General features: G+C 47.2%; 2 protein-coding genes across 2 annotated transcripts in view; one reads left to right on the top strand and one right to left on the bottom strand.

Moving 5' to 3' along the window:
* The window catches only part of PFKFB1 (6-phosphofructo-2-kinase/fructose-2,6-biphosphatase 1), an 85696-nt gene extending 83736 nt beyond the window's left edge, over positions 1–1960 (bottom strand). Inside the window, exon 1 of the mRNA XM_061179485.1 lies at positions 1875–1960. Within this exon, the coding sequence (XP_061035468.1) occupies positions 1875–1902 (28 nt within the window). The 5' untranslated portion in view covers positions 1903–1960. The remainder of the gene's footprint in view (positions 1–1874) is intronic.
* Positions 1961–4943: 2983 nt separating this feature from the next.
* On the top strand, positions 4944–12488 carry APEX2 (apurinic/apyrimidinic endodeoxyribonuclease 2). The gene is made up of 6 exons (XM_061177904.1): positions 4944–5236; positions 6227–6310; positions 6928–7108; positions 7652–7798; positions 8549–8618; positions 11208–12488. Exons 1-6 carry the CDS (start codon positions 5080–5082, stop codon positions 12114–12116), a joined length of 1548 nt encoding a protein of 515 aa, XP_061033887.1. The 5' UTR covers positions 4944–5079; the 3' UTR covers positions 12117–12488.
* The last annotated feature ends 205 nt before the right edge of the window (positions 12489–12693 follow it).

Below are 12693 nucleotides of genomic sequence, written 5' to 3'. Positions count from 1 at the left end.
GCAGCAGGAAATCTGAGATACGAGCTTAGCGGGCTTTTGACAAGGTCTGAAAGGGTAAACTTGGGGTCCAGGCTTGAAAACCCAACTTAAAACTACCTGGAACTAGCTGTGTGTGTGTGTGTGTGTGTGTGTGTGTTTTAACCACTGTTATCAATTCTGATCCCCAGAAGTAGGAAAACTAAACAAGCTTTATGGAAAGGCCTCAGCCCTGGCTCTTCTGAATCAAACCTGTCTCTCCAGTCATGTCTCTCTTTAGACCCCTGTGGTTAAATTGTGCCAGCTGACTCACTAGGCCCCCAAACTTACTGTGTACTTTTTTGCCTCTGGGCCTTTGCTCAGCCTGGAATGCCTTCTCTTCCCTTCCATTCTCAGTGAAATCTGACTCACTCTTCAAGGCCAGGCTCAATGCTCACCTCCTCTGAGAAGACTTGGCTTTGGTTCCCACATTGCCTATATGCTTCTGTTTATCTGAGCAAGTATCCACCTTTTACCGGTCTACTTTCCTACTAGACTGTGAGCTCCTTAAGGATGGGGACTGGATCTCAGTTATCTGTGATCTGTTTCCAGGTGTCCAGCTCAGGCCCTGGCACAGAGGAGACTTGCTCAGTCTACATCTCTCTGCCCTAGATGAGATGAACATGTGTACAAATAATCCCCATTCAACAAGGTAAATTTTATAAAAGAGAGCTATGCAGGGAACTGGGTGGGGGAACTAACTTGGTCTGAAGGTAGAAGGTGGTAGTAGGATCTAGAAAGTTTCTCAACCCTGAACGGGGCAGAACAGAAAGAACAAAAGAATGAAGTCCCCACCCCCCCAAAAAAGTTCCAATTAACTGGTTACAGAAAAAATTGTTCACTCAGTATCAGAGACTCACTCAAGACCAAGAGCTGAGTCACAAATTCTAATTTGGGGTTAGCTCTATGGAGGAAAAGCATAAAGTGTGACTACCTGAGGCCCACAGATCCTGACCATCCTCCCAAAGTATGGAGTGTATGGGAGAATCTCATTAAAAGCAGTATCAAGACAGTACTGATGGGTATCAAAATCACAAATGGGGTCTTCTTATTGGTAATTCTTGGAGTGTGTGGGTGTGAATGCATTTGTGTTAGGGTGAGGAGGGGAGATTGCATGCTTACAGGTCAGGTGCCTATATGTGAATATCAGGCCTTCTGTGGCAGCAGCCTAGGATCCACTTCCTTCTTGGCCACTGCCCAGGCCCACCATCCCCCCACTACTTTCAGCCCCATGCCTGGGGCCGAAGGTTTGCTCTATCCTAGTCCTAGGAGTAGCCCTCCACAGACCATAGTCACTCAGGGAGAAGAGCAGCTGGATGGTTACGGGTGGTATTGCCTGTGGAGGCTACAGAAAAAGTAGGATCACTAAGACAGAGCATGGAAGTCCTGAAATATTTCAGAAGAGCTTTAGTTCCTGTCATCCCACTCCTCTTCACCTTGTGACAGTCCTCTGAGGGAAATAGGAGGGACTTCAATTTCATTTTGGTGAGGAGGCTATTGAAGCCCAGAGGAGCTAAAAGCCTTGTTCAAAGTGCCACAGCAAACCAGTCCTACTTTATACACCAGTTGGGAGGTAAGAGATACAATCTCTATCATCCAGTTCATTCAAAACTGGACTAGACCATGTTAGAGAGACTTCTAAAGTGCTAGGGAACTGCCCTTTGGGCCAGTGTTCCACAAAGACAGGTCAGAATGGATGATAGATAATGAGATATAGAAATCATGTTATCCCCAACTTCCCATACACTTTAGTGAACAGTTTGAGTGACCACCTATTCCAAGAAAACTTTCCAGAGAGCCTAAAGAATGGATTTGGGCTTGTGTTAACTCCTATCTATTTTTCCTTCTGTTTCACCTACCTGTTCTCCTAGAGGTTTTTTCTTCCATCGCTAGTTATCCAACACACGACACACGGCTCTCTTGCATTTAGACCCCCAAAGCAGGTCCAGAGAGTGGCATCAAGCAGGGAGCCTGGAGGCACTCGTTGGTTCCCTGGGAAGGCTGGGGAAGTACCCTTGGTAAGAGGGGGTGTGTGCCCGCTGTTGAAATATCAGCTGCCAAAGAAGTTCCTGAGTCACCCAGAGCCTTTTCTCTTCAGGCCAACCATGTGTTCGCCTTGCCCCAAAGGTCAGAACTAATATTAACAAGCTACTGCAGAATGGGGAAATGAAAACCAGCAATGTAAACAGGCAAGATCTGGATTTCCTTAGGGCTGGTTCAGATTGGTCTTCAGTGTAAATCAGCATGATCCCCTACTGGAAAGTGATTTGGCAATATGAAGCAAGAGCAATAAAAATGTTCATTTCCTTTGTCCTAATTATTCCACTCTGGGGACTCAATCCTAAGCCAATAACCACCAAAACATGGAAAAGCTTAAAGCACCAACATCTTAATTTTAATTGCAGGGCTATTTTCTGATGGCAACAACTGGAATGTAACCTTTAAGTCCTCCAGGAGGAAAAGCGTCTCTTTGGGTCTTTTTTGCAGACACTGAGAATGATGGTTTTAAGGCTATGGAATTCTGGGGGAAAAGTAATTATGCCACAGTTCTGGGTGAGGAACCTAAGGATGCGAAGTTATGCTTTTCCCTGGACATTGGGCATGTCTATTATTTCTATTTTTATGTTATCAAAAACAAGTCACTAACCTGTTGATGCTCTTGCTATTGCCCTTTATTTGTTCATTCATTCAACAAATATTTATTAACTCCTAATATGTGTTGTGCGCTATATTAGGGGATGGGGCTAACAAGATGAATCAGATATGGTCATTGCTCTCAAGCTGTTGGCAGTCTAGTGACAGAAATAGAAATCAGTGGTAGCTGTGCATTGTAAGTGCTGTGACAGAATGGACCATAGGGTGGTGTGGGGGCCCAGAGGAAAAGATCTAACTGGGGAGGTTAGAAAAAACTTACTCAGGAAAGTATTCCTTGAGCTGATTAAGACAGGGGTTGAATCCTGGCTCTACTGCTTCTGTGATACTGGGGTGAATTCACTGAACCTCTCTTACTTAGCCTCAATGCCCCTTACAGTGTTGCCCTGATAATGAAATGAGATAATGCATATGGAAGAGCCATGGGTTATATTGGAAGACAGTGCTGCTCTGGAACTTGGGTAGCCCACTTAAACTCTCTTGGCCTTGATTTTAATCATCTGAGAAATGGAGCAAAGAGAAAGCACCTGTCAGGCCACATCCTAAGGGATGCTATAAGGCCCAAGACAAATAATGACTACAGGGTGGGCTTGATACAGCTTCCCCATCCCCCTCCCCCAGCCCAATAAAGCCAGAGGTCCTCTTCTAAATCTTACTCCGTTAGAGTGCTTCTTTTTTTCCCTCATTTTCCCCGTGGTTTATTGAAAAGGTTCAATACTCACTATTCTGCAGCCTGCCACCGCCCAATATGTTTTGGGATCTTTCCATATCACTACACATAGAACATTTCATTATTCCCCCCATTTTTAAAAAAAAATATTTTATATTGGAGTATAGTTGATCTACAATGTTGTGTTAGTTTCAGGTGTACAGCAAAATACATCATATGCTGTTTATTCTTTTTCAGATTTTTCCCATATAGGTTATTACAGAGTATTAAGTTCCCTGTGTTGTATAGTAGGTCCTTGTTGTTTCTCTATTTTATATATTGTAGTGTGTATATGCATTAAAAAATTGAGGTAAATTTGAACATAAAATTAACAATTTTAAAGTGTACGATTAAGTGGTATTTAGTACATTTTGCAAAGATTTCATTTATATGAAATATCAAAAATAGGTAAACCCACAGGAACAGAAAGCAAATTGATGCCATAAAGGTGCTGGCAGTGGAGGGCATAGGGACTAACTGCTTAATGCGTAATGGGTATGTGTTTCCCTTTGGGGTGATGTTTTGGAACTAGGTAGAGGTGATGGTTCCTCATTCCTTTTATTATTATTATTTTTAATTATGGTAAAATATACATAACATAAAAATTTACCATTTTAAACATTTTTAATTAAGATTCTTTTGGCACAAAAGCATATAGATCAATGGAACAGAATAGAAAGCCTGGATATAAACCCACACACCTACTTTCAATTAATCTTGGACAAAGGAGGCAAGAACATACAACGGAGAAAAGACAGTCTCTACAGCAAGTGGTGCTGGGAAAGCTGGACAGCCTTATGTAAATCAATGAAGTTAGAAGACTCACACCATACATGAAAATAAATTCAAAATGGTTTAAAGACTTAAATGTAAGACGTGATACCATTAAAAAAACTCTTAGAAAAAGAACATAGGCAAAACATTCTCAGACATAACTCCTGGTAATATCGTCTTAGATCAGTCTCCCAAGGCAAAAGCAATAAAGCAAATAAACAAATGGGACCTAATCAAACTTAAAAGCTTTTGCACAACAAAGGAAACCATAAACAAAGCGAAAAGATGACCTAAGGACTGGGAGAAAGTATTTGCAAACGATGACCGACGACCAGCAAGATCTTAATTTCCAAAATGGAGTGCGTTTCTTATTGCTCCCTCCTCCAGCCGCAAAGTTCCCTTCGCGCATTCCCCCTCCCACATTTACAAGCGGGGTTACGCCAGCCACTCCGTAGTCGCTGGGCGCCGCAGCCCTCCTCGTACTCAGGGGTGCAGTCTGAACACTGGGGGCGGGGCTTCGGTCGCTGCGCGGTTCCGCTTAAGGTTCCGCCCCTTAAAAAGTGGTAAAATCTCCTTTGTAAGTAATCGAAAGCACCAAGGGGACTTTTCAGCAGAGCAGAAACGCACTCAGACTCAGGCACGTAATCCAGTGTCGTGTGGTAGGGGCAGGAACCCAACCACTGGCCTTCCTCTCACTATTCATTGCCCCTAGGCGACCACACCGCCCCCTGCAGCTTCCGCTTCTCCCGCCAATGAAAACTGAAGGGCTTGAATCCCCGCCCCATGTGTGTCCGACCCTTTTGCGGCACGCACAAGAACGCCTGCGCAAATGCGCGCGCGGAAGGCCAGGCCTGGCGGACTTAGTTTTCGGTTTTTTGCTCGCGCCTACGTGGGGCGCGGGCTTAAAGGCATTGCAGTTAGCTGTCAGCATGTTGCGCGTGGTGAGCTGGAACATCAATGGGATTCGGAGCCCCGTGCAAGGGGTGGGATACGAGGAGCCCAGCAATTGTACCGCCATGGCCATGGGGCGCATTTTGGACAAGCTGGATGCTGACATCGTCTGTCTTCAGGAGACCAAAGTAACCAGTGAGCGCTCAAGAATTCAGGATCCCTACCACACTTTCCCTTTTCCGCTAACTTTTGCTCTCTGCTCCATATCATTTCACTTTCCCAATTCTCTATCCTTAGAGTCCTCCCCTTAGAGCCCGTCTGGAATCCCGATCCCCCCTCTGTATTTCGCACTCCAGCTAGATCTCCTAATTCCGACATCATCTCCTGGCCTCAGCAGAACCATAATTCCCTCCCCCTTGCAATCTCCATCTTCTTTCAGATCCTCTAATTCCTGCTCATTCTCTGACACAGCTCAGTCCCCCGAATTTCCTCCCGCCACACACTTTCCATCTCCCACTCCCAAGTCAGACACCCCCAATTCCCCTTTTCTGCCCCCAGTTCATATCCTTTAATTCTCACACCATCTTTGCCCCCAGTTTAGACTCCCTAATTTCCTCCTTTTTAAACTTCTGTCTCAGATCCCCAGTTCCCCTTATCTCTACCGCCATCTCTCCTCCCCAGCTGAGAGCTTCTCATCATTTCTCCCTCATGTCCCACCCCAAACTTAGACCCTCTAATTCCCTCTCCCCCACAGCTCAATCCCCTGATTCCTTCCCTCTCCCACCCATCTCCCTCTAAGACCCATTACCTACTTTCTCTCCATCCTCAGTTCAAATCCTTGAATTCCCTCTCCTACCTCCTACTCCCAGCTCAGATTCCCAGTTCTCTCTCCCATATGTCCATTTCCCACCCCCAACTTCCTCCAGTCACCTAGTCACCTAGCCTCCTCCCATGTAATTCTTCACCTCCCATTCAGTAGTCTTCCCCTTTCTCATAATTCTGATAACAATTCCCTCTCTAGTCCCCACTCTTTTAGCTTCTCTTCTTATCATAGATACTTGATATTCCCTTCTACCCTGGCTCTGATGTGTGCAAGAAATTAGCCTATAGCTGTAATTCCAAGCCTTTCTGTGTCCTGGGTCCTAGTTTTATCTCTGATGTAATCTTACATGTTTTTTTTTCCAGGGGATGTGCTGACAGAGCCCCTGGCTATCATTGAGGGCTGTAACTCCTATTTCAGCTTCAGCCGCAACCGTAGTGGCTATTCTGGTAAATGGGGCTTTCTGGGGACTTTAAAGTGATGGAGACAGGTGGGAAGGGGTTTTCAATATTTAATGAGAAGGTAATAAGAAATGTAGGCTTTTCATCCACAGAGCTAAAGCCGTATCAGGTTATATGAAGGATAGTTTTTATGTATAATATTGGATCTCAGAAACACAGTAGTGTGATGGTTAGTTGTATGAGCTCTGGAGCCAGACTGCCTGAGTTTGGATCCTAGCTCACTTCCTAGCTGCGTACCCTCTGGCAAGCTACTTAACCTCTTTATGCCTCAAATTCCTCAGTTGGAAAATGGGGATAATGTGTACTTCTTAGGGCTATTACAAGGACTAAACTAATTAATCCATGTGATAATAATAATAGCTAACATTTTCTGAGCACCTACCATGTAAAGCACTTAGAATATTAGCTGTTATTAATTTGCAGCTTTTCTAGATGAAGGAACTGAAACTCCAGGGTTTGAGTAGAGTTGCCTCAGGCATCCATGGCCCTTGAGTTGGGGGAGTCATCAAGAGAGCCACACTTGATGAAGATGAGTCAGGTGACCTGTGCAGGGGCAATAGGCTGTTGGCTGCCAGGCCTGCTCAGAGTACCCTCTCTGTCTCCAGGTGTAGCCACCTTCTGTAAGGACAGTGCTACCCCAGTGGCTGCTGAAGAAGGCCTGAGTGGCCTACTTGCCACTCAGAATGGGGACGTGGGTTGCTACGGAAACATGGATGACTTCACCCAAGAGGAGCTTCGAGCTCTGGATAGTGAGGGCCGGGCCCTCCTCACACAACACAAGATCTGGTAATAGCCCACATCCGCCTGTCACCGAGCATCGCTGGTTCAACTCTGTGAATGTGGTGATTCTAAGGCTTGCCTTATAAACATGCATTCACCATGGAAAACTTCCCAAACTTGCCTTTCCTAGACTTCAGTCCTGGCAAGGCAACCTGCTATGTGACCCTGAACAAATCATATTCTCTTCTGAGCCTTGAGTTCTCTATTTCTATGGCGGGGCGGGGGGAGAGGGAGCCTGGCGGGGAGGACTAGCTCTCTTTTTTACCACAGGTGCCTCAGAAGCAAGTTAGCCAACTTTACTGCCCCACGTTGCTCTCTTTCTGTGTCCTGTCTTTGTGAATGGCAGGACCATCACCTGGTTTACCTGAGTGTCATCCTAGATGTAGTCAGTCCTCAAGTCCTGTGTATGCCAGCTTGTTCATGTCTCTCTATCCCTTTCTTTCACTTCCATCCCACAGACAATCATTAAGTGGAAGCCACATGGTGTGGGGAGGGGAAGGGTGGCTTGAAAGTGACCCTTTTTTTGGGGCCCGGTTCTATTCTCCCCAGCACATGGGAAGGGAAGGAGAAGACCTTGACCCTAATCAACGTGTACTGCCCCCATGCGGACCCTGGGAAGCCTGAGCGGCTCGCCTTTAAGATGCGCTTCTATCGCTTGCTGCAGATTCGAGCAGAAGCCCTCCTGGCAGCTGGCAGGTACTGCAAACCTGGGCAGCAAGGCTTCCTTGAGCTTGTCCCGGGTGCCCAGCCCCGTGTCAAGGTCCACTGAGAGGGATATGGGATCTTTGTCTTTTGAGTTCATTTACAGCCTAGTTGTAGACACCAGCATGCCCACCAGCATAGGCCCTGCTGTCTATAAGAGCTGTGGGGACCAGGTAAAGTAACACAAATATGGGTTTTGTACTCAGATACCTCTGAGCACCTATTCCAGCTCCTCCTTTTACTCACTGTGAGCCCGAAGGCTAGTGTTGCCTCTATTTTCTCTTTTGTAAAATAAGTGTATGAATCCCTACCTCAGAGTATAGTTTTAAGGATGAAATGAGATGAGGAAGGTAACGTACTTGGGAACAAATGAAAAGTCTTATCCCAGGGAGGGACAGGAAAGTGAGGGTAGGTTGGCGTAATCGAGGGATGCTTCCTAGAGGGAGTGGTACCTGAGCTCATCTTTGAAGGACCAGAAAGATGCCATTAGGTAGAGATAAGTGAGACAATCATGTCAAACAGGGAACAGGGTTACCTTTGGAGATCAGAATTGGAGATCTTGGTCAGTTGTAAAAGGCATCAAGGTTATACTGAAATTGGAGAGGCAGGCTATTATGACTTGCCGTTGGATCCCACCTTGACCTCTATATGGCAGGTGGCCTATCTGAGATCTTGGGCCCAGGAGAAAGTAGATGGGCCAGGACTACTGCTTCCCTTTCTGGACATTCATTTTATGTTTTTCAGCCATGTTATCATTCTGGGGGACCTGAATACAGCTCACCGCCCCATTGACCACTGGGATGCAGTCAACCTGGTAAGGCTCCCTCTAGGCCTTTGACCTCACTCCTGACTATGGTTCTGTTTAGCCAGCCAATCAATGCTGGTTTTTTGGCCCAGGGGCAAGCTTCCTTCATGGAAAAGCAGAGCTTAGTTTGAAATTCTATTCTCAAAGCACTGAGGATTGCGCTGTGGACTCAGTTAGTAGTCAGTTCTGGCTCGACCCCTCAGAGCTTTCAGCATGGTGGTGGGGTATGGACACATGACCAGTCAATTATAGAATGGTGTCTTCAGGGCTGAGGCAGAGACAGCAGCCCAGGAGGTTAGGAGAGCCCGGAAATAGGATTCGGGCCAGCCAGGACATCGGGGGAGATATCTTAAAATGGCTGAATCTTAAAAGATGAGTAGAACAGAGCTTTGGGGTGGGGAGCAAAGAATTCTAGCATGATGAGCAAAGGCTGCAAGGTGAGAATTTGGCTGGTGTGCATTGGGAACTACAAGTCCCGTTCTCGTTAGGGGGTGACAGAGAAGGAAGGTGAGTAGCAGGAGATGGGGCTGGAGAGTTTCAGTCAGATTTCAAGGGCTTGGAACTCCACATTGCCTTGATCATTTCCCTAATATACTATGTTTCCTGCTCATGGACCTTCAACACCTCCCTGTTACCTTTGTGATGCAGAGAAAACACACAGGCCTGGCATTCAAAACTCTTTCTTGTCTGTGCCCAGTCTCCGTTTCCATCCTCAGCACCGCTACACACTCCATCCACTCCAGCCAGGTCGTCTCCTCTGCCCATTGCAAAAGTTATTCTCATTTTGGCTTTTCTCACTGTCCTCTGAATTGGTAGGCATCCCCTCCCTCTGTTTTCTTTTCTTGTGTGAACCTCTCATCTCTGAGTCCCTCTAGGCCAATGGTTCTCAACCCCTGAAAGTACATTAGTACAAGGAGCTTTTACAAAAATGTCAATACCTTGGTGCAACCCTAGACCAATTAAATCAGAATCTATTGGGTGTGGGGCCAGGGTAGCAGTATGTTTTAAAAGCTCCCAGGCTGATTTATTGTATATTCAGGCTTGAGGACCACTGCCCTAGAATCTCCAAGTCAGTTCTCATCATAGCTTGCCTCATAAGGGGAGGGATAAGTAACTTATACTGGCACAGTCCAACTCAGCAGTAGGCTTGGCTCAAAGAAGAGGCTGTAGGAAGATTCCTTGATTAGTTTGCAGAAGAGCCACAGGAACATAGATGTGTCTCCCAGCTGGGAAAATGAGCAGAAATGGGATAATGAGAGACGGGTGGTGGTGGTGGTGGTGGCGGTGGCGGTGGCGGTGGCAGTGGCGGTGGCGGTGGCGGGGAAGGGAGTGTACACTACAGACTGCAAGCCTTCAGTCCTCCCTACCTTATTCCTTATCCGTGTTTACTTAGTCTGTTTTTGCTGCTTCCTGTGATAGTGTTATATACCTTTATGCCTTCTCTTCTTAGTTTAGAAATATCTTAGATATCTCGAGTGCACTTCCTACATTCTTTTTTTCCCAAGGAAAGAGAACTAATAATACCAGATCACATGAGAAACACAATCTTTCCAAAATAACAGAATATGTCTACTTCCCACAAGACCGGCTCTTCTAGTCTCATCTCCCTAAATAGTACCATCGTCCTCTTGGTTGCTTCAACCAGAAGCTAGGGAATTGTGTTAGTGTTCTCCTTCTCTACCCCCCTCTCCCATTCAATTGGTCAGTGAGTACTGTTGATTCTAGCTCCAAATCATCTCTTAATTTCATTTTGTTTCCTCTGGCACCACCCTAGTCTAAGTGACCATCATCTCTTGATAGTCAGTCCGGTTGCCTCTCAAGTCTTTTGGGTATACTGTCCCCTCCCTCCACAGACCCATCACAGAAGTAGTTTTCTCAATTTGTAACACCCTCTGCCTGGGCTACTCTTGCTCAGCCTTCACTTCTCAGCTCCAGATCACTTACTGAAAGGAAGCCTTGTTGGTCCCCAAGACAAGATCATGGTCCCACTTTGTCTCTAGTATCGTGCCTGGCACATAATCAGTGTTCTTTGAACATTTGTTGCATTGAATGAGTGGGTGAGTGGATTGCATGGATGATGAATTAGGGATCAGAGCCAAAGGAAGTATTCAGACCTGAAACCCTGGAGCCCCTCAGCTCAGGAAGGGGGGGTGGTCAGTGAAGGCTTTGACACACACAACAAGATAAGCCAAATAGTACCAGAGGGTTTACATGAAAAGGCAACAGGCTTCTTAACTCCTAACCTCAGCCCTACTTCCTGGAGGTAACCACTTTTAACTTGCTGTTTTCCATTCTCTTGGTGAGCAGTTCTGAGAATTGCTTTGATTAATTAACAGCAAGCTTTCAGATCTGGAATTTATGGCCCAGTGCAAGGTAGAGGTAGCCTGATGCAGAGGGGAAAAAGAAGCGTGGCCTTTTAAATCAGTAAGGGTGGAAAGTGAATCCCAGCTCAGCCAGTTCTGGACTGTATGACCTTGAGCATTCTTCTTTGAAACAACCACATTTTCTTGTCTGTAAAATGAAGCAGTTAATCTAAGTCCCTTCCAGTTCTAGGCATCTAGTTCTGTCTCTTTCTTTGTCCCCTTCCCCTTTCCCCAGGAATGCTTTGAAGAGGACCCAGGTCGCAAGTGGATGGACCACTTGCTCAGTAACCTGGGGTGCCAGGCTGGTTCCCATACGGGACCCTTCATTGATAGCTACCGATGCTTCCACCCAAAGCAGAAGGGGGCCTTCACCTGCTGGTCCACAGTCAGTGGCGCCCGCCATCTGAACTATGGCTCTCGGCTTGACTATGTGCTGGGGGACAGGACCCTGGTCATGGACACCTTTCAGGCCTCCTTCTTGCTGCCTGAGGTGATGGGCTCTGACCACTGCCCCGTGGGTGCAGTCTTAAGCGTGTCCTCTGTGCCGGCAAAACAGTGCCCACCTCTGTGCACCCGCTTCCTCCCTGAGTTTGCAGGCACCCAGCTCAAGATCCTTAGATTCCTAGTTCGTCTCGAACAAGATCCTGTGTTCAGGCAGTCAGCGCTGCAGCTCAGCAATCAAACACCGGTACAGATGCGCCAAAACAAAGCCCGTGTGCGCTCGACCAGGTCTCGGCCAAGTCAAGCTGGTTCCAGTAGAGGCCAAAAAAACCTGATGAGCTACTTCCAGCCATCCTCCAGTCGTCCGCAAGCTTCTCCTAACTTGGAGCTTCCTAGCCTGGGCACCCTCGTGACCCCAAAGACCTCAGAAGAGGACGTGATGGCCAATGTGGTGGAGGGGCAGGCCAAGGCTTCAGAGGCCAAGAATGAAAAGGAGGTACGGACCTCATTCTGGAAGTCTCTGCTGGGGGGGCCCTTGCCCATGCCCCTGTGCGGGGGCCACAGGGAGCCGTGTGTAATGCGAACTGTGAAGAAGCCAGGACCCAACCTGGGCCGCCACTTCTACATGTGTGCCAGGCCCCAGGGTCCTCCCACTGACCCCTCCTCCCGCTGCAGCTTCTTCCTCTGGAGCAGGCCCAACTGAACTAACCCAGGCCTAGGGATGTCTGGCATGGTTAACCTTGTACATGGTCTGAGGCCAGCTTCCTCCTAAGCTACCTCCTCCTTCCTCAAGACCTCCTCTTCCTCCTCCACCTCCTCAGGGACCCTTCCCTTTCCTCTTTTTCTTCTTCCTCCAAGGCCTCCCTTCCTCTCTTTTCTTCCTGCCTAGCTCCTCCTCACTGGTGAGCTTCTTTTGCCTTAATGCTGTGACCCAGTCCCCCACCCCACTTCCCACCTTCCTCTCAGAATTACAGAAGAACCAGTTGCCCCAGGAAGTTGTGATTTTAAACCCCTTCCTTCCTTGCTGGGAAATGTATCTGTGCCTAAATAAAGTCCGTGTCTTTGTTGTAGTGCACCATGTTATGTGGACATTTTGGATGTGCTCCATGAAGCTGAGTCAGAGACGTTATCTCAGTCCCGGGTTTGCCAACTGCCTGTAACCTGATGATATAACTTCCAGGGAGAGGGGAGGCAGGAGGAGTGGTGCTCACCATTAAGGTGCTCTGTTGAGTTGTTGGGGTTCCCCGCACTGCTGAGGTTGGATCAGCAAGGGAGGTGGG

This window comes from Eubalaena glacialis, chromosome X (genome assembly GCF_028564815.1).
Source record: "Eubalaena glacialis isolate mEubGla1 chromosome X, mEubGla1.1.hap2.+ XY, whole genome shotgun sequence".
Taxonomy (NCBI): domain Eukaryota; kingdom Metazoa; phylum Chordata; class Mammalia; order Artiodactyla; family Balaenidae; genus Eubalaena; species Eubalaena glacialis.
The sequence above is the reverse complement of the archived record's forward strand: the minus strand, read 5'-3'. Positions and strand labels throughout refer to the sequence as shown.

Coding starts and splice junctions, on each gene's coding strand:
- APEX2 (XM_061177904.1), top strand. CDS start 5,080: ATGTTGCGCGTGGTGAGCTGGAACATCAATGGGATTCGGAGCCCCGTG. Junction 6,311..6,927: donor CAACCGTAGTGGCTATTCTG/GTAAATGGGGCT, acceptor CTCTGTCTCCAG/GTGTAGCCACCTTCTGTAAG. Junction 7,109..7,651: donor CTCACACAACACAAGATCTG/GTAATAGCCCAC, acceptor TATTCTCCCCAG/CACATGGGAAGGGAAGGAGA.